Source organism: Pseudorasbora parva, chromosome 16, assembly GCF_024679245.1.
Source record: "Pseudorasbora parva isolate DD20220531a chromosome 16, ASM2467924v1, whole genome shotgun sequence".
NCBI classification, from domain to species: domain Eukaryota; kingdom Metazoa; phylum Chordata; class Actinopteri; order Cypriniformes; family Gobionidae; genus Pseudorasbora; species Pseudorasbora parva.
The window spans coordinates 18,373,176-18,394,128 of NC_090187.1; the positions used below are offsets into that span (position 1 = coordinate 18,373,176).

At 37.2% G+C, this 20,953-nt stretch overlaps 1 protein-coding gene across 1 annotated transcript in view; it reads left to right on the forward strand.

The window, feature by feature from the left end:
• dhx36 (DEAH (Asp-Glu-Ala-His) box polypeptide 36) overlaps window positions 1-20,953 on the forward strand; it is a 49,830-nt gene that overhangs the window by 27,818 nt on the left and 1,059 nt on the right. Inside the window, exons 12-23 of the mRNA XM_067419888.1 lie at window positions 313-400; window positions 4,169-4,224; window positions 4,394-4,458; window positions 5,571-5,714; window positions 10,717-10,834; window positions 11,586-11,684; window positions 12,292-12,465; window positions 12,544-12,630; window positions 13,554-13,637; window positions 13,744-13,843; window positions 15,562-15,652; window positions 16,859-16,982. Of these exons, the coding sequence (XP_067275989.1) occupies window positions 313-400; window positions 4,169-4,224; window positions 4,394-4,458; window positions 5,571-5,714; window positions 10,717-10,834; window positions 11,586-11,684; window positions 12,292-12,465; window positions 12,544-12,630; window positions 13,554-13,637; window positions 13,744-13,843; window positions 15,562-15,652; window positions 16,859-16,982 (1,230 nt within the window). The remainder of the gene's footprint in view (window positions 1-312; window positions 401-4,168; window positions 4,225-4,393; window positions 4,459-5,570; window positions 5,715-10,716; window positions 10,835-11,585; window positions 11,685-12,291; window positions 12,466-12,543; window positions 12,631-13,553; window positions 13,638-13,743; window positions 13,844-15,561; window positions 15,653-16,858; window positions 16,983-20,953) is intronic.

Below are 20,953 nucleotides of genomic sequence, written 5' to 3' on the forward strand. Positions count from 1 at the left end.
CCCTTTGTCACTGTCGCATTATGCTTCAGAAATGAATATGCTGATTAGGTGATTAAGAAACTTTTCTTATAAATGTTGTAAACAGTTGAGTTTGTTTTTGTAAACAAACTATTTTTGTGGAGGATTTTCTGGATTCTTTGATGAATAGTTAAAAACATTAAAAATAAAAATAAATATTTTGTTACATTTTGAATGATTTTTTTCTTTCACCTTTAATCTTTTAATGCATACTTGCTGCATAAAAGTATTTCTTTCTTTCAAAAAACAAAAAAAAAGAAATTGTTGACATATTGATGCTGCTTTGTCTTTCAGGATGGAGCAATTCTAGTGTTTCTGCCTGGATGGGACAACATCAGCACCCTGAATGATTTGCTCATGGCTGACCAGATGTTTAACTCAGGTATATTATACATAAATATATATTTTCTAACCCAGTTAGTATGCTTTCAGAGCATATCATACATATGAATGTATCTTTATGGCAATGTAAACTTTTAAGAAACATCAGTCAATCATCAGTCAATCATTTTTATGATAGAACTGAAGTAATTCTAGGATTCTGGTAGGACCATAAGGAATGCTAACAATAAGGAATTATCTCTCTCTCTCTCTCTCTCTCTCTCTCTCTCTCTCTCTCTCTCTCTCTCTCTCTCTCTCTCTCTCTCTCTCTCTCTCTCTCTCTCTCTCTCTCTCTCTCTCTCTCTCTCTCTCTCTCTCTCTCTCTCTCTCTCTCTCTCTCTCTGAATATATGAGAGAAAGAGCGAGAGATTGCTTTGAGCCAGCTAATAGGGTAAGATCTAGTTACAGTACATCACAGAATGCTGTGCATTCATTTATATCAATGGAAATAGTGTGCTGTAAAGATGAAGTGTGCTTTTTTTTCCTGCGTTACAATTCACTGTATACCTGCTTTATTCAAATTTAGAAGAGGTCTTTTCACATGAATGAGACTAACGAATAAATGCATTACCCTCATAAAGAGCTAACACATTCTTTCCTGTCAAACATTCTATTGAAGTGTTCTAGTGTAAAGTGGTTATAGGGCATATCACAGCAAACCTTTTCTTGCCTCTAACTTCAGTTGCGAGTGAAGCCAATACTACTAGCTACTATTAGCTTACTAGCCAATAGAGTGGTGCAGGTGTGAGGTCACTTTGTAGGCCAACCAGCAGTTTGTTTCCTTAAAAAAAAACTATAGGATTTTCTCAAGGCTTTTGGATTATCGCAAAAAAACAAGCTTTTTGATACTTGATAATTATCATAGATCAACACAATTTTTTTTCGAATTTTGAAGCCTAAATGCTTTTAATGAATTAGTTTTTCTCCATAGGTTTGGCTCATTTCTTGAAACAGAAATGACATTCTCAAAACAACATAGAGAAACCTCTAAACCACTTGGCAATTGTTCACAACAGAATTGAATTTCTCATTCATTTCATCAAATTGTACATGTCTCAATGTCTCAGTATGTCTTTGTAAACGATTAAGTACAGGTAGCCTACATTTAACACAATTTCCAAGTGAATAGATCTTGTTGATGTAAACTGATTGTTGATTATCAGTCTAATGGTTTTGCTCCAGAATGTCATCACATGCGCAATAGTCTGTTAAATTGTCAAAATTGGTCAAGAATATAATACCATCAATCAATCAATGAACTTTACTTATGTAGCGCTTTTACAATGACGATTCAAAGCAGCTTCACAGTGTTAAACAGGACAATATTGCAACAAAATTCCATTTGGCTGTACAGTCGTTGTGGAGAAAACAGTGATGTTATCAGCTTATTTTAGTTTATCATAGAGCGACAATGTTGGCAGATCAGTATTATAGTTTATAGAATTAAATAAGACCTAATTCATAAATTGTATTTGTATATTTAGTTGAAAACTTGCATCATAATTGTAGTGTCCCAATGAATACCATATATGAATACCTTGGAACATTTGATACATTTATTACAGCAATTGACAGTCAGGATGGTGAGGACAACGACCAGTGAAAAAATGTTAGTTGGGAAACTCCAGCTTTATTTACAGCACTGTAGGCTCTAGGCTGCATATAATGTTCATAGTGTTTTGTTTGTGTGTTTATATTACAGTATATTATGCATTTTCTTTTTACTCTGATGTATGAAAGTTACATTGTGTGTGAATGATAATGGTTACAATTTCCTTGACAGTATGCACTAATGTCAATCAAACCTTGGAGGCTACTCTTAACCTAAAATTGGATTTTCTTATTTTCAGTTTTATACATAATTGTATGCTGTTAGCTAGACCAAAACAAAAACAAACAAAAAAACAGTACAGTAAACATTGTCAGTGAAGGACTGGGTTAAGACTAAATGGTGGACATGAGGGATACCGGTATTTCAATGGTCCTCTGCCATTCAACACTGTGAAGCTGCTTTGAAACAATTGGACTTGTAACAAGCGCTATATAAATAAAGACAATTTGATATTGACAAAACATTTATACATTTTGACTTGCAGTGCTTACATAATGCCAAAGGGACGAAGCATTTGGGGGGCACTGACTGTTTAAATGAGAAGGACATTTAAATGAATTTAAATTTAAAAATATGAGTGAACTGTTTTGGTAGAGGTATGAGATTTTGAAATGAACCAAAGCAACTGAGAAGGATCTTTGCCATTTTCGTCGCACTGACTCTTTATATTGATTCTTCCTTCGGGAAGGAATTTAGTTTTGAATCATGAGTGAATAGTTTTGTGCTGAACTGTAAGACTGTTTTGCAAAATGGTCTTATAATTTTGAGAATGTAATTTTCTGTTTCAAGAAATAAGCCAAACCAATGGATAAAAACTGTAAAAGGCTAAAGAAAGGCTATAACGGACTACACCATAGTCCTCATGTGATTTCAACTTCACCATTACTAACTCTTTCAGTTTTTGTCTTAAAGCTGCTGTCCGTAACTTTTTTTGTGTTCAAGATTTACAAAAATTATATAATGAGAATGTACAACATGAATCCATTTTCCAAACCGTGTTTTTGTTTTACCCTGAATCATTATGGTACACTTATAATAAGTATTTATATTGGGACTATTTCAGGCCAGACTGGTAGGTACTGCTGCGGAGGAGCACAGTCCCTCCGTGATCCGCCATAGACATAAACAGAGAGAAGTAGCTCAGGCTGCAGTGTTCTTCCGCAAGACACGTGCAGTTCTGTTTATTAACCACTAGAGTGCAAAAAGTTATGGACTGCAGCTTTAAAGCTACACTGTGTGATATTTTCCCCCATCTAGCGGTGTAAAGGTATATGACAATCCAGTGAATATTAGTTTATGTTCCTCTCAATTCCAATTTCATTTTAACTCCTACGGTGGCCGATTTAGTCCAAGATTAGCATGGCTTCAAGTTAGACCTCGTTCATGACTGCCATCGAGTGTTAAAACGCGAAAAGCGAAGCTTGAATTTACGGGTACCGGTATGTCCCTCTTTGGCTAATGTACTTTCAAGATGGAGGGGCAACATGGCGACCAGCATTCGAACCCCTCACCCGTATGTATTTTCAATGGCATTATAAACTTACGAGAATACTTTATTACTTGAAAGATGTAAATATACATTAATGAGCGCACATATTTTTGAAAAAACTAAGTGTTTTTAGCTAAGAATAAACTAAAAAAGTTACACAGTGTAGCTTTAAAAATATCCCCAGAAAATTTGAGTTAGACTAGTTTATAAAAGCACAGTTATGAGCATAATGAGGCTGTTAAAGCAGACTGAGCTTACCTGTTTGGCGTGATGCTGTTTAATCTCCCTGACAGCTTCTAGTCCCATTAGCCACTTGTTAGCAATCGCCTTTTTCAAGACGCAAGCGTTTAAATTTTATTTCGTAGAAAATAACCACAGACCTGGTATCAGCTATTTAATGAAAGTGTATGTAAGATTGTGGTCAAAACTGGTACTGCAATCACTTTGAAATTATTGTAGAAAGGTTTATTCTCTCTCCTAAGGTTTATATATATATATATAATTATTATTATTATTAATATATAACAAATTAATGATCAGCAATATTTCAGTTGACTCAGTCATTGACAGAAGTGTCTAAAACTACATTTTCTCATGCTCCGCTACATTTGTCTTTACTCAGGAGAAGTGACAAATGTACAGTTTCTCAAATCTGGGCTCTCTTTCAGATCGGTTTATCATCATCCCCCTCCACTCTTTGATGCCCACGGTCTCTCAGACTCAGGTGAGTGTTGTAGACAGCTGCAACAAGCTTTCTGCCTCCCACAACAGCTTTTAAATGCAATCTTTCCCTCCCATCTGACTGCTAAATTGAACATGCTAAGCTCTATGTAAAGTCCAGCGCCTTAAACCTTCTATAGCATTGCTCATGAACGACACTTCACTCCCCTCAGGTGTTCAAAAAGCCGCCCCCGGGAGTGCGCAAGATTGTGATAGCTACCAACATCGCAGAAACCAGGTGCACTTTTGTGTGTGTGTGTGTGTGTGTGTAGTCACGATTATGCAGATGTTTTTGATAAAGTGAATTTATGTCAAGATTCAAATAACCATTTGTTAGTTTTGTTTTGATAATGAATAATTACCACTGTTGTTGCTGCCTTTCTAGATGACACAATCAGTATGCAAAAGTTGAAGCCATGCAGTGGCCAAGTAGCAATGGAGCCAGCTAATTAAAACCAGCAGACTAACACACAGCTTTAAAACATACTTTGAGTGTCGTCTATGCAAATAAATCAACATAGAGTTGAAAGCAGCCAGAATTTGATGGTGTTTCATAAATAAATTCATGAGTTGAAGATCTTTTTAATTGCGTTCAGTGTCATCAGGCTGTTCTGCTGCTGAAATGTTTGGTCTCTGATAATAAACATCTGGAGTCTATGATGCTGTTTAACTTGGATCGGTTATTAGAGATTCATTAGTTATTTCAGCTTTCTTATATTTCATTATACAATACAACGGGTTCCTCATTCATTTTTAGACAACCGTTAAAAAAGTATGTTCTATATAGTATGAATGCAATCCGGACATACTACATCCGCCATGTTGTCATTATCATGTGACCTAACAGTGTCAGTTACGTCCTTTCACCTCCATTCATATATTTTCTCCTGTTGCCTCTTGGGATAGTAAAGTGTCCATCATATCCTCAAATTTTTATTAGTGGCATTATCAAATGTATTGCTCATTGTCAGCTAATGCATTTACTAAAGTTATCTAATGGAACAGTGTGTTAAAAGTTACATATATTGCTAACATATGATTAAAAAAAAAAATATATATATATATATAAACATTCAAGTTGCATTTAGTTAATTTTTAGGGTTCAGTACATGTTCAAAAACCTAATTTCTCAATTCCTATTAAAATTGCTGTTTTTCTCCTGCGAAATGTAGGCGATTGGGGCAAGGAACTGTGCTAGAATAATTGTTAAAACGGTTTCAAAAGGAAAACCATGAGATGCTAGTGTTGTAGTTAAAACCACATAAACCAAGTAAACCATTTTTACTCTACTTCCGTTTCATCATCATAAATACCTAGTGATATTTCTCTTTTGATTTCTTTCTCTTTCAGTATTACGATAGATGATGTTGTGTATGTGATCGATGGAGGGAAAATTAAAGAAACTCATTTTGACACCCAGAACAATATCAGGACCATGACAGCGGAGTGGGTGAGCTTAGCCAACGCCAAACAGAGGAAGGGCCGTGCTGGCAGGTACAGATCTTTTTCCCTCTCCCTCCCCTCATTTATCCTCCTTTAGGTGTTATTCCCTCCATATATCCATATATAGCAGCTCTTCCTCAATCCATTCACAAGTATCAAAACCAATTTCAGTCGTAGGAATTGCAACCCGTGGAAGAATGTCAAACCTCTCAGGAGGATATGCGGTCTATGCTTGTATCACCAGAATGCTGTAGGATCAAATGGATTTCATCCCACATTTCATCATTTTTTTTAGCTTCTATTCCACTGTGAATTTTATGTAGCCTAAAGAAAGAAATGTCTTTATCCAATTCTACGGAATCCCTGAACAGCTTTGTTCTGTCTTATGTCTTAATTACGACCGTTATCTCGAGATAACAAAAGTAAAAGAACTTTGAACTTTACGGCCGTCCCATGGGTGCAGCGGCACAAAGATATTACACAGCGCCTAAAAATAGGCAAAATTCCATCAACATAACTAACATGACAAACTGCTTGCACAGAGAGCATGCCTTGTAACCATGGAGACATTTGTGAGAGATGATTCAGAAGATATTTACATTGGTGCAGATCTTGAACAGTATCTATTTGAACCGGAATAACAGTTTGTGACGGGAGAAGCACACGACAGACAGACAGTGGGTGTGGCGTCAGCCCTCGAAGAGGCATTTATTTACATAAACAAAAATATACTGTTCACAAATGGGGAATTGACACACACAACAGGGAATCTGGTATCCTTGGTGTGACATGAAGTGGTCCCGGAAGGGTAGTGAATGGATAGAATGGGTCCAGGAAAGGGGCGGGGTCCGGCGGTCGCACACGTTTCTCCCTGGTCCGAGGCGCAAGGGGCTGCGGCTTCAACGCGGCGACTCTTCCTCTTCAGCCGTGGACATCGAGGGGAATAGAGAGGCCCTTGACCTCCTGGAGAGAGGCACGCTCAGCATTTAACAGTGGCGGTGATGAGGCTTCATGATACTCAGGTGTGCCTCATGACTCCCCTCCTCTCTCTATCACCCACACCAGTCGGGAACCTGGTAAAGAGCGGCGCTTTCAAGGACGTGGTGGCACTTTTAAGGACGGGGTGGCACTTTCAAGGACGGGGGGGGCTGAAGTATTTTCCATTGTCAGTTGGTAATAATGAATTAAAATGTAAACTAATGAAGCCTTATGCCTCAAAGTTTTACTGAACAATAACAAATAAATAAAAAAAATCTATTCATTAGGGCATGTTGTAGTCCAGATTAAAACATAAAAATGTTTAAGTTTGAAAATAAATAGCCTATTAAGTCTTTAAGTATTAAATCTGCAGTCCGTAACTTTTTTGCATTCTAGTGGTTAATAAACAGAACTTCTAAACATTTCAAACTGCATGTGTCTCGCAGAAGAACATTGCAGCCAGAGCTACTTCTCTCTCTTTATGTCTATGGGCGAGTCCCGCAGGGACTGTGCTCCTCCGCAGCGGAACCTACCAGTCTGGCCTGAAATAGTCCCAATATAAACACTTATTATAAGTGTACCATAATTATTCAGGGTAAGACAAAAGCACGGTTTGGAAAATGGATTCATCTTGTACATAATCATTATATAATTTTTGTAAATCTTGAAAAAAAGGACAGCTGCTTTAAGTATTTGGTGCTGTGATGAACAACATTGAGATTACACAAAACGAATGGCTGTTTTAAAAACGTCACTAGAGCATTTGCTTTTGTTTGTGGGGTTTCGGGGTAATCGCTGCATTCTGCAGTTCATCAGCGCCCTCTGCTGTCACTGAGCGGCACTACATTAGCGCGGCTCTCCTTCACTCGTTCATGTGCCTCTTAGGGCGTGTCCCTTTGACGCAGAATACAGCGGTGTTGAACATTTATACGGTTGATGGGCAAAGTATTCTTGACTGCATAATAAACAATGTAATAATTGTTAATAAATTATTATTTACGATATTTTGAAATGCCCACGATAACAATATTGTGCATATTCATTATCGTGATATATCGCAATACCGAAAATCGGCACATGTCTAGTGGTAACACTGTCCACATTTGTTTTTCAAATAGTTATCTGGTGCAAATGCTTTAAGCAAAGACGCAATTTCTTGTTTGAATCTAAGTTACCGGTGTTTTGATATCTATGGTTCTGTGCAGCCAACCATTGACTCTTTCGTTCCTTGTTTTTTGTTGGCGTTCTGTGAAACATGATGGTAGAATACACCTTCGACTATCACAGCCCTTTACACACAGAACCATGGCTAATCGCACAGGTAAATCCACTACCTAATTGGCCTGTTGCAACTCTGCATTCTTTGCAAATACACAAACTTAGTGCCGATCGCATTGGAAGTTACCTATCTGAGGACTACTTTGAGGTGCTGCGTAATATAATTGCGCCACCGCACCCATGATACAGCCACAAAGTTCCATTTCGTTTGAAATAACATTACATAATTTGTTTGTTATTATAGTATCCTGTAGGATAGGCTGTGAATGGTATTGTGCGTTCCTTCTAGCCATGCTGTTCCATTAAGGTACAGTACTCCATATTTCTAAAAACAAACAAACGTTTAATCCAGTTGATTTAATATAATCTTTCATATTCACTGAGTACATACAATCGTGAAATTGAAAGTTAAAGTAAACCCGAGTGTGCATTCAAACGTGATTTCAATAAGTTACCGCTACTTGAAAGCGGCTCCCTGTAGCATATCTCCCAGTATGAAAATGATCTTAGGCTGGGCTGTGTAGTTAACCATAACCTGGCTCTATCATGCTTAAAGAAAAATTCGGTCTCTTTGCACTTTGAATTTTGAGATGGTACTTTGATTATGTTTGCACTTATTGTTCTCACTTAATATATAAGATCAATTTGTGAAAAGGAGTTTAGTTGGGAGGTCAACAGTTATAGAAGCTCATAAATCGTGCAGTAAGGCATGAAGAGACGATTACAGAAAAGTACTTTTTTTCTTTTAGTGCATATGATAATTCATATTCAAGAAGTAGAACTGAAATGACATACATTACAAGTTGATTAGTAGTTAAAACATTTCAAAATGCATCTGCAGACTATTTTTCTAGTTCTGTGTCACCCAAAAATTAAAGTCCATCTCATTCCAAACCTGAATGACGTTCTTTTCATATGTGGAACATAAAAGAAGATACTCTGAGAAACACTGTAAACTGTTGAAAAGCTTTAAGAGTTTAAGAGTTTCTAAATATCTAGTATTTGTGTTCATGAAAGGTCCGTCTGTCCTCAAAGTTGAATCTCTGCTTCTCTCAAGGTTTCACAGTCTTTTTTTCCCACACAGAGAGGAAAGATGTAGCCTTGAATAGCTTCATTGTTATCTCAGTCATTTAATAGGAAAGCGAACAACAAAAAAAATCTTTGTTAGCTTTTAGTGAAGGCACGTACCTCACATAAATCCTTTTTGGTTCTCTCCCTTTGTGCCTACCTACTCTAAACAGACTGTAAATGTACTGTAATTGGGAACATGTAAAATATGTTTTTGATGATGTTGTTTAGGTTCTATAGAAATGACAAACTAAACTGACTTTATATGTGTGTCAAAGTGTGCAGTTTTGTTTGGTGCCTACGTGTTGGGGTTTAAATTGGCAAAGTGACTCATGCTTTTAAGACAGTGAGTGAGAGTGTGCGTGTCTTTGTATGAAAGAGAGATATAATAAGTCAGTCACTAGCTTTGCATCTACATGAATCTGCCCTACTGCTCAGCATAGGGTCTGACACCATTTCATACTTGTTCACAAATGCCCAAATGTATACCCTCTCATTTTCCATATATATATATATATATATGTATGTATGTATGTATGTATGTATGTATGTATGTATATCCACACATACACACACAAACACACACACACACACACCTCCTGTTGCCACAGTAACTCTGTAGCACTGCATTATTCATGTTGAAGCAAATTGACTTTCACATCAGCAAGCTTTGACTAGTCTTGCGTAGACAAACCTTTGACTATCCGCATAAAGTCTGAACCACATTTTAACTTAGATCGCCCATGACCCTGTCGCCGGATCACCACTGTTTCTTCTTTATACCACTTTTGATAGATACTATACTGAGTCTATCAACTCCCCATAACTATGAACATAAATATAAGCATTCATTTGAAACTAGTTTTAAAAGGTTTATGTCTTAAATACACTAAAGAGTGAATATTCCCTGGAATATGCATACATTGTAATAGCTATGATGTATTCGCAGGTTTGTTTATTTTTCTTAGAGTCAATCTCATCTAGTACGATATTTTTTATATTTGTTATTTATAACATATTATATAAATGTTATATATGTTATATTAATAGACATTAATAATTTAAGGAGTTTTAAACGAGTCGGTCTAGTTTACATACGTTTACTTGCCTATATGGTGGAGCAACAACTCGGTGAGAGAATGGCTGAACGCAACTGAGCATAAACACAGAGAGAGAAATAAGTTTGCCGCTTTTATTTACAACAGGCTATCATTCATGGCTGTTTTATTTCATTCATGTGAAGTTATGTCTGTATTGTGATGACGGATTACCTGATGACTCCATCAGTGAGTTTGTCTCTACTTAGCGCCAAGTTTAAACTACATAACTACATATCATCTCATAACATCTTATTTGTGGTTATCTCAATTGTTCATTACTGTTATGTTAAACAAAGTTTATTAATTAAGGGATGCATGTTATTTTACCTTTGAACACCGTTGACTCATCTCCCCTCAGACCCACTAACAGATGCCGTGATAAAGAAATAATCAGTGTTCTTCACTTCACCTAGTCATATTATTATGCCTGATCAGTGTATCTTCGCTTGTTCTGCTAAATTATTAAAAATAGGCCTAAATGTTTTTGTACAGCACCTGTACATGTGATTAAACTCTCAATCAGATTTAGCCTCTAGCAATTTACATTAATCAAAGAGACTTTCCTAATGGATGCAGTGACATTGTATTTCCTGTGTTCCTTTTGTTTTGTGTGTGTTTGTGTCTGGCAGAGTGTCACCTGGGAAATGTTATCACCTGTATAATGGACTGAGGGCCAGCCTCCTAGAAAGCTACCAGTTACCGGAGATCCAACGCACTCCACTGGAAGAGCTTTGCTTGCAAATAAAGGTATCCAATCAAAGGCTCTTTCTGTGTGTTTCTGTGCATACTACATTTCACTCAAATGCATAGTTGAATTTCCCCTTCAGTAAAAGAGATCAATAAAGTGTCCATCGTTGTAGCTATCTATGAGTCACACTAGTAGGTAAGGTGTGTATACTCTAACAATGCTAAATATCTGGCAATCCTCAGAAAGAGAGAGAGCTTCTCACTGCTGTTGTTTTTCGGAAATTGGACTGAACACCGGTGACTCATGCATGCTCCCCAAAACACTCTTTCTTCATTACACATAACCTCTTTCCCTTATATCTGTGTAGCTCTAATGGGGCCTAAAGGCAGAGGTTTCACAAATAGTCTCCGGTGACTATAATAAGTGAGCGCACAAACAAACTAATGGATTAAAAGGGACATTAATCACTGTCATTGTATCTAAGAGGCAGTGTAATCGTGTAACAAGGCCTTTTAGCTGTGTCAATTACTGCTCATTTTCATCTCCACATGGCTGCCCAGTCACAGTACTCTCTGCTGCTGCTCAGTGGTACAGCAGAGCCCCAATGAACATCTACACTCATTTATACACACACAGCCTTCATCTTATATTTCTTATATTATCATTTTATGTGCCTGTATTTTGTGTTGTAATCTCTTTCTCTCTCTCTCTCTCTCTCTCTCTCTCTCTCTCTCTCTCTCTCTCTCTCTCTCTCTCTCTCTCTCTCTCTCTCTCTCTCTCTCTCTCTCTCTCTCTCTCTCTCTCTCTCAGATACTAAAGTTGGGCTCCATTGCATGTTTCCTGCGGAAAACTATGGACCCCCCATCAGACAAAGCGATAGAGCTGGCCATCACACACCTGGTGGACCTGGTGAGAGGATAAAAAGGATAAAAAGATGACTGAGGATTAATTGATAGAAATGAAAAGGAGGTTTGCATTAATATATAAGTAAAGGATAAATTACAGTCTATTATTAGTTATTATCACAGTTAACTTGGTATTAATGAATGCAATTTAAAGCAGCTACATGGCTACTTACCAGATAAATTAAATGTACATGAAAAATTACATTGACCAAGGCAGGCATTAAGTTAGACGGTCATTATCGCAAAATGAGCCCAGCAAAATGTACCCAGGAAACAACTTATTATAAAATTCACTCATTAAATCGACATTAAATATTGATATATTTTTATATATTTGAGTTGAACGTATTGTATGTAAGAAATATGAGTGCTATGAGAGGCGTGAAACTAACACAGCAGCAAAGGAAAATACATTTATTTTGAGAATAGCCTTCTCATATCGTTATTATACAAAATTATTTGGCAGTGGAATACTGTAATTTACCAATGAGAATAAAGTGTTCCAGTAAGCTCTATAATTAAGAAGTGTACTGACTAAAATCAAAGAACTTAGTAGTAGTTTTAAATGTATTTGTTTGAAAAGCCAACCATTTTTCTGCGGTGTCTTGCAGAACGCCCTGGACAGGAATGAAGAGCTGACTCCATTAGGATTTCATCTAGCCCGAATGCCTGTAGAGCCTCACATAGGAAAAATGATTCTGTTTGGGGCTCTTCTGGGCTGTTTGGACCCTGTGCTTACCATTGCGGCCAGTCTTAGCTTTAAAGATCCCTTCTTCATACCACTGGTACATACAAATACACTCATTCACTTTATATATGTGTAGCCCCAAAATACTTTTGACTGATGGATGTATTTATCTCAGGGAAAGGAGAAGGTCGCGGACCAAAGGAGAAAAAAGCTCTCCCAAAAATCTAGAAGTGATCATCTCACTATTGTCAATGCATTTTGGGTAAGTCCTAGAGAGTTTATTTTCATTAAGAATTCACTCTTAATTATTAGGCAAGATGCTTTCACAGCTGGCCATTGGGATCCGTACTGAGTGCTCAGCTAGTCGCTGATCTGTCCTGAGGGCTTTGCTGTCCCTTTAAGGGCTCCCGTCAAGGGCTGTTGTGGTCATTCCTGGTTCTCCATTTGGTCTGGATACAGACTGAATCCGATAGATTACGGACAGTATCCAGTGGATTTGTGGATTTACCCTTAAATGGGTTTGGGAGTTTTTTTGTATTTAATCTCATACACCCGGTGCAATGCGAAAAAAGTGTTTTTGCTAGTTTCAGTCATTTTCTGCCCAGCGGCAAGTGGGGTAAAATTGCAAATGCAATTGCGCACATCTGTTTGCCCATGGGTGTGCGAGGTATGTTGAGGGGCATCGTTGGAGCGTTGCTCTTGAGACAACTGAAAACATCTTTTTGCGCATTGACCAACAAAAACCTGGTCTAAAGTCAGTAACACAGTATTTTTGTGTTATTTAAAGGGCGCGTTAGTAAAAAGCACCTATAGGCCGGTGCACAAAGTTCAGTCTTCTTATTACACACACAGGGATGCACAGCAGCACACAAACTTTTTAAAATATTAAATAACAAATTCGCCACGGTGCAGCACAACTTTTAAGGCTTTTAAAGGGAATGGGACATGAGACTAGATTAGTTTATTGCACATATGCCCAAAACACACCCATGACTCCTTTAGCGACTAGGTACCCTAGGATCCCTTCTGGACTATGTGCCTGGTCCGTCATTCGTTTTATTAACCATCTTAAACTAGCCAAAGTGGATGCAGTCAAACATAATTTATGTTGACGTGGATAAAATTTTTTCTGAATTATGTTTATCAAATTAACATTAGTGGTGTTTTGGTTTGATATTATTTCAGGGCTGGGAGGATGCTAAAAGACAGGGTGGCAGGTTTGAGAGGGAATACTGCTGGGAAAACTTCCTGTCTGCCAACACGCTACAGGTCAGTCTGCACTCTCTACCAATCAAACATTATTTAAACATAACAGAAAATTGACTTTTTGATATGCACTTGATAAATGGAAAGCCATTTTGCTCCTTCCCAACAGATGCTTAAGAATATGAAGGGTCAGTTTGCGGAACATCTTTTGGCAGCTGGCTTTGTTAATAGTAAAGACCCTAAAGATCCCAGCTCTAACATCAACTCAGGTACTTTGCTTAGACTATCTGTCTCTTTGCCAAGTGTACAATCATTTTTAAAACACTTTTTAATCTTTTAATGTTAATTTATAAAAAACAGTATTGTTAATTTTTAATTAATGTTTGTTTATAACTAGGGCTTTCAAAATTTTCAAAATTCAAAATTTAATTGTATTAACACAGCGTGCATTTTCTGTTTGATCCATGGCCCGTAGTTGGAGAAATTGAGATCAGCTATAGACGTAAAGGATGCAGCAAACATTAATAGGGAAATAAAAGGGTTAAAAATAACATTACTCTGAAAAAAGTGCAGTTATAGCCTACACAAGCTACCATATTTTCTGCTTAACTCTTATTAGACTCCAGTACGAAAGAGAAGTGCATTTTTTTCACTGAGCACATTCTCTGCAGTCTGATCGCAATGCACTGCAACCTCACTCTCGCTCAGGTAAATCATTAACACCATCACCGCTTACAGTGCATGTGTTTTATTGAACTAAATACATTACAATCAGCTAAAACGAGAGTCCGTCTTCCTCACACTGTTCACATGAATCGCGGCATAGTTCGGCACAGACACAAAATACCAGCGGTTCAATAGGGAATGCGCAACTCTTAAAGGGGCCACACTAATTTCCTACTCGTGGATTATGGACCTCCTCCAGTATGGTGTGGTAATAAGTCATCAATTAGTACTAATTTTTATCATCAATACATTAATAAGTACATTTCTATAAACCTTATTTATAACTAATGTTCATTTATATGGCTTGAAATGTTAATATTTATTTGTTTATATAAAAATGTACACACATGTTCCCTGATCTTTTGCCTTAAGAAATAATTGTACAATAAAAACATCCAGTGAGTTTTAGAACTCAATACATCGGCAAAAGACTGCCTGCACAGACAGATCAATGAAAATTACGACTTCATTATCTCTTTGACTGGCCCACTGGTGCGTTAGTGATTATGGACAGGCAGGAGATATAACACAACATGATCAGTAAATAACATTACCTTATAAGGGTCTTAATGATAGGAAAGTGGTTGTTTATTTGAAAGTATATGAATATGTCAATAGAGCTTTATTTGTTTTGTACGTTTCTCTGTGGATTTTTTGATAAACCAGTCACAATTCGAAGTTTTACCAACAGACTTTTAATGAAAGACGGACAGGATCATAAAATTCCATCATAATCTATCATTACCTGTCATTTAAAATTTTATATTTTGTTGATAATAAGACATAGCTTCTGTTTTCATTCAAATTTGCATTTATCTATATTATGACAAGAAAATTGAACAAAGACTGTGTGTCACTTCAGTTTTCATCTTGAACAGTTGTCGTGGATCATGAATAAACATGATCATCTCTTCCTCTTTACTATGTTACAGAACATGCACATATGGACATCAGAAAACATGTTGAAAGATACAGTATAACTTACCGGAATCCATATTGTGTCATGTAATCGCTCAATCAGTGTTGCAAACAATGTCACGTAACAATATACCTCAGAAAAGCCATTTGTTGACCATAAACTTGATAATTAGTAAGAAAGAAAAATCTAGAGGAGCATTTTGCAAAAACATTTTTTATCAAGTTTTTATGAAAGCCATCATTTAAAACAAAACTGGATTAGAAATGTAATTGTGTAAGTGTTATAACTGTGTTTTTTTTATATCTAACATAATCAATTTTCTTTGTTATTTATATTACTCAGAGAATGAAAAGCTGATTAAGGCAGTGATAGTAGCAGGACTGTACCCAAAAGTGGCCAAGATTCGCCCCAACCATACTAAGAAGAGACCAATGTAAGTGGCATTGATTTCTCCTATTGCTTGTTTTTGTTTGTTTGTTTTGGATTATGTGCCCTTCATTCTTCAGCTCATTGATAGTCTGTATGTATTCAAATGGGACTCAGGCCTGTCACTGATGGCATTATCCCAATTTGAGACATCTTCTAAGACCTTTGTTCTGTTGTGAAAGATAAAAGGCAGAAAAGATGAAACATGCAATGTCTTCAGAAGAATATAAAGAAACCTTGATTTATAAAATGTTCTTTCTTGTTTTAACACTGGCTATTGAACATGGTTTTTATCTGGCTCTCATACCAGGCATGTCATGGTTTAAAAATATTGTCATAACTCTGAAAAGGGGTCCTGTAGTGATTGATTTTAGATTGTATGCTGCACACCTTGTTAATGCCACTGTATCCACCACTTTATTCTGTCCACTATTCACATGGGTTTCATTCAGCTTCATTCTATTATTACGGCATTTTGCCTTGGATTAAAACCTTTACGTTAAGCTTTGATTAATTCAATATTGCTCTATCATTGCTCTACTGACTATCTGTAGTATAACCTTATACCATTCAAAAGTTTGCCTTTTGAAAGAAGTCTCTTATGCTCATCAAGGCTGTATTTAAAATACAGTCAAATAAAAAATAGAGTAAAAACAATAGTATTGTGAAATATTATTACAATTTAATATAAATAGTTTTCTATTACAATATATTTTAAAATATAGTTTGAACACTAGAGTAATAATGCTGATTCAGCGTGCCATAACAGGAATAGTGTCACACGATCCTTCAGAAATCTTTCTATTATGCAGATTTGCTCTTTTTTATTATTATTATTATCAATGCTATAGCAGTTGTGCTGCTTAATAGTTTGTGGAAGCCATGATTTATTTCAGGATTCTTTGATGAGTAGTGTAAAACTGATTTTTTTTTATAATTTAAAATAAATGCTGTCACTTGATCGGTTTAATGCATCCTTCATTTATAAATGTATTAATTATTTTCAAAAAATCTTACTAAATAGTGTAAGTCTAGTGTAAGAAGAATTTCTGTCTACCTAAAATTAGTACAGATTATTTCATGAAATCAACCGCATTTCCACAAACAACTTCTGTTTTTCCTGGGTGGTTTGTTTCAGTTATTTTGATATGTTGATTTACAAATGGGGCAGTTCATGTTTTGAAAAGTATATTGAAAATGTGTGGTTTTGCAGGCCAGTGAAGGTGTACACTAAAGCGGATGGGAAAGTTTGTATCCACCCTAAATCTGTCAATGCAGAGGAAACTCAGTTCCACTACACATGGCTCATCTATCACCTCAAGATGAAGACCACCAGTGTATGTACCTTTTTGAAGTGTATGTTGTTTTATCTGTGCTAATGAGTCAAATATTGAGGCTAATTTGTTATGCGTGTTCTGTTCATTTACTTTTGTATTGTTATTGTTTTTGTATTGTATTTTATTGCAACACTGGTAGGTAGAGGACAGCTTTGATTTAAGCAGCAACGTGTAATACATTACAATGTGTTCTAAAATTGGCTCAAAAAATCTAACATAATTTTCAAACATAGTTTTGACATAATTTTACTGGATTGGAATTATAAGGTGCCTTCACAGCGGGTAGTACTAAATGTTTCCCTATGGCCATTTCTTGTCACACCGCCAGTAGGAACTGTAAAACTCTTTTTGTGAATTTATTTTGATGGACATTTTTGAAGGTGCTGAGACCGCCTGAGCCTGATCACACAGCGTTCCATTATACAGCTTCATTACTTTACAGTCTGTTTAACAGTCCTGTCTAATACATATTTAGGTAGAACTGTTATGCAAAGGAAAAAACACTATATGAAAAAGTATATATATATATATATATATACACACTTTTATACACACATATATATATATATATGTGTGTGTGTGTGTGTATATATATACCTAAAAGATATATACACCTAAAAGATTATTAGGAACAGCTGTTCAATTTCTCATTAATGCAATTATCTAATCAACCAATCACATGGCAGTTGCTTCAATGCATTTAGGGGTGTGGTCCTGGTCAAGACAATCTCCTGAACTCCAAACTGAATGTCAGAATGGGAAAGAAAGGTGATTTAAGCAATTTTGAGCGTGGCATGGTTGTTGGTGCCAGACGGGTCGGTCTGAGTATTTCACAATCTGCTCAATTACTGGGATTTTCGCGCACAACCCTTTCTAGGGTTCTTTACAAAGAATGGTGTGAAAAGGGAAAGATATCCAGTATGTAGAAGACCTGTGGGTGAAAATGCCTTGTTGATGCTAGAGGTCAGAGGAGAATGGGCCGACTGATTCCAGCTGATAGAAGAGCAACTTAGACTGAAATAACCCCTCGTCTCAACCGAGGTATGCAGCAAAACATTTGTGAAGCTACAACACATACAACCTTGAGGCGGATGAGCTAAAACAGCAGAATACCCCTCCGGGTACCACTCATCTACACTACAAATAGGAAAAGGAGGCTAGAATTTGCACAAGCTCACCAAAATTGGACAGTTGAAGACTAGAAAAATGTTGCCTGGTCTGATAAGTCTCAATTTCTGTTGAGACATTCAGAGGGTAGTGTCAGAATTCGGTGTAAACAGAATGAGAACATGGATACATCATGCCTTGCTGGTGGTGGTGGTGTAATGGTGTGGGGGATATTTTCTTAGCATAATTTAGGCCCCTTAGTGCCAAATGGGCATCGTTTAAATGCCATGGCCTACCTGAGCATTGTTTCTGACCATGTCCATCCCTTTATGACCACCATGTACCCATCCTCTGATGGCTACTTCCAGCAGGATAATGCACCATTTCACAAAGCTCTAATAATTTCAAATTGGTTTCTTGAAAATGACTTGAGTTCACTGTACTAAAATGGTGTCACCAGATCTCAACCCAATAGAGCATATTTGGGATGTGGTGGAACGGGAGCTTTGTGTCCTAGATGTGCATCTCACAAATCTACATCAACTGCAAGATGCTCTCCTATCAGTATGGGCCAACATTTCTAAAGAATGCTTTCAGCACCTTGTTGAATCAGTGCCACATAGAATTAAGGCAGTTTTGAAGGCGAAAGGGGGTCAAACACAGTATTAGTATGGTGTTTCTAATAATCCTTTAGGTGAATCCTTTAGGTATATATATGATCGGATGTTCTACCTGCCTGTCAACATACGTATTCCCATACAGTACCTCTGTGCAGTCATCAGGAAGGGGAAGTCATGCTTCCACAAGTTTAATGTTGTTTTTTAACCTAATTATAATGTTTCCAGATCAAACCCTGTGTCCCTAAAATAAAACTATTAGCTTCATTGTTTTTTGTTTGTTTTTTACAAGAAGACAAAAACAAAAACCTTTTTACCTTTGAGGATGTCCCCAAAGTAAGCATTTTCTCTGTAAACTCACACTGTTCCTAATATTGTCTTGGTCCCCTTTTTGCTGTCAAAACATGCCTGACCTGTCGATGCATGGACTCCACTTGACCACTGTACATGTCCTGTGCAACAAGGTGTTAGCAGCAGATCTTTTAAGTCCTACAAGTTCTGAGGTGGGGCCTCAATGGAACTGACTTTTTTTGTTCAGCACATCCCACAGCTGCTCGATTGAATTGAGATCTGGGGATTATCGAGGCCAAATCAACAACTCAAACTCATTGTGCTCCTCAAACCATCCCTGAAACATTTTTACTTTGTGGGAAGGAGTCTTACCTGTTAAAAGAGGCCACAGCCACCAGGGAATACCGTTTCCATGGAAGGGTGTACATGGTCTGCAACAATGCTTAGGTAGGTAGGTGGTACATGTCAAAGTAACATCCACATGGATTGCAGCACCCAAGGTTTCCCAACACAACATTTTCCAAAGCATGACACTGCCTCAACCGGCTTGCCTTCTTCTCATAGTGCACCCTGGTGCCATGTGTTCCCTAGGTAAACGACGCAAATGTACACGGACATCCACATGATAAAACATAAAACATCATTTATCAGACCAGGCCACCTTCTTCCATTGCTCCATGGTCCAATTTGGATTCTCACGTGCCCACTGTTGGTGCTTTCGGTGGTAGACAGGGGTCAGCATGGGCACCCTGACTGGTCTGCAGCTATGCAGCCCCATACGCATCAAACTACGATGCACTGTGTATTCTGATGCCCTTCTATCAGATTCAGAATTAACTTCTTAAGAGATTTGAGCTGCAATAGCTCATCTGTTTGATTGGACCACACAGGCCGGCCACATGCATCAATGAGCCATGACCCTGTCGCCAGTTCACAACTGTTCCTTCCTTGGACTTCTTTTGATAGATACTGGCCACTGCGTACTGGAGACACCCCACAAGAGCTGCAGTTTTGGAGATGCTCTGACCCAGTCATCTAGCCATCACAATTTGGCCCTTGTCAAACTCGCTCAAATTCTTACACTTGTCCATTTTTCCTACTTCTCACACAAACTTTGAGGACAAAATGTTTACTTGCTGCCTAATATATCCCAACCACTAACAGGTGCTGTGATGAGATGATCAGTGTTATTCACTTCACCTGTCAGTGGTCATAACGTTATGCCTATTCAGTTTATACTCGTGTTGTGTGCCCATTTGCTCATTTCAAAGGAAAGGACTACTGTATATAATTTTGTTAAAGAGCTCTGTGTAGAGAGGACGTGTGTTTGCAAATTAATGCCGCCTCCAGTTAAAGTCCATCTTTTATTCAGTTTCTGTGCCTTTTAATCAACATCCTCTCAAAAGAGATCAAAGCTTCTTACTAAATCAAAGAGTACAATTTCTGCCATATCTCTCCTTAATCTTATTCTGGCAAAAATAGCCACAGGTGTCTCATTGAGCACTTTTAACTTTTTGGTGCTGTTCTGTCACAGTAATGCAGTGACATTGTTACAGGTACTTACTGTAAAAGTAACAGTACATTATGTATAATTACAAGCAACTAACCCTAAACAGAACCCTATTCCTAGCCCTACCCTAATTTAAATTATATTACGCAAATGTACAATTACAACGCTCAACAGAGCTTCAGAGTCTTGAAGCTTGGTGCTGATGTGATGTCATTGTGACAACAGCCAATCATACCATTTTTCCGGTGTTGAATGAACACAACTGGCCAGCATCTAGGGTATTTGCATAGGTGACCTGATTGGCTGACACCTACATTGGCGCTTAAAGTTGAAAACTTTTACATTTGACACCTTAAAATAAAGCTTAACTAAATATTTTTTGTAAATCTTTCTTTTAAGAATTCTAGTAAACAAATTATGATTTTAATATTTAACTCTTTGCTATT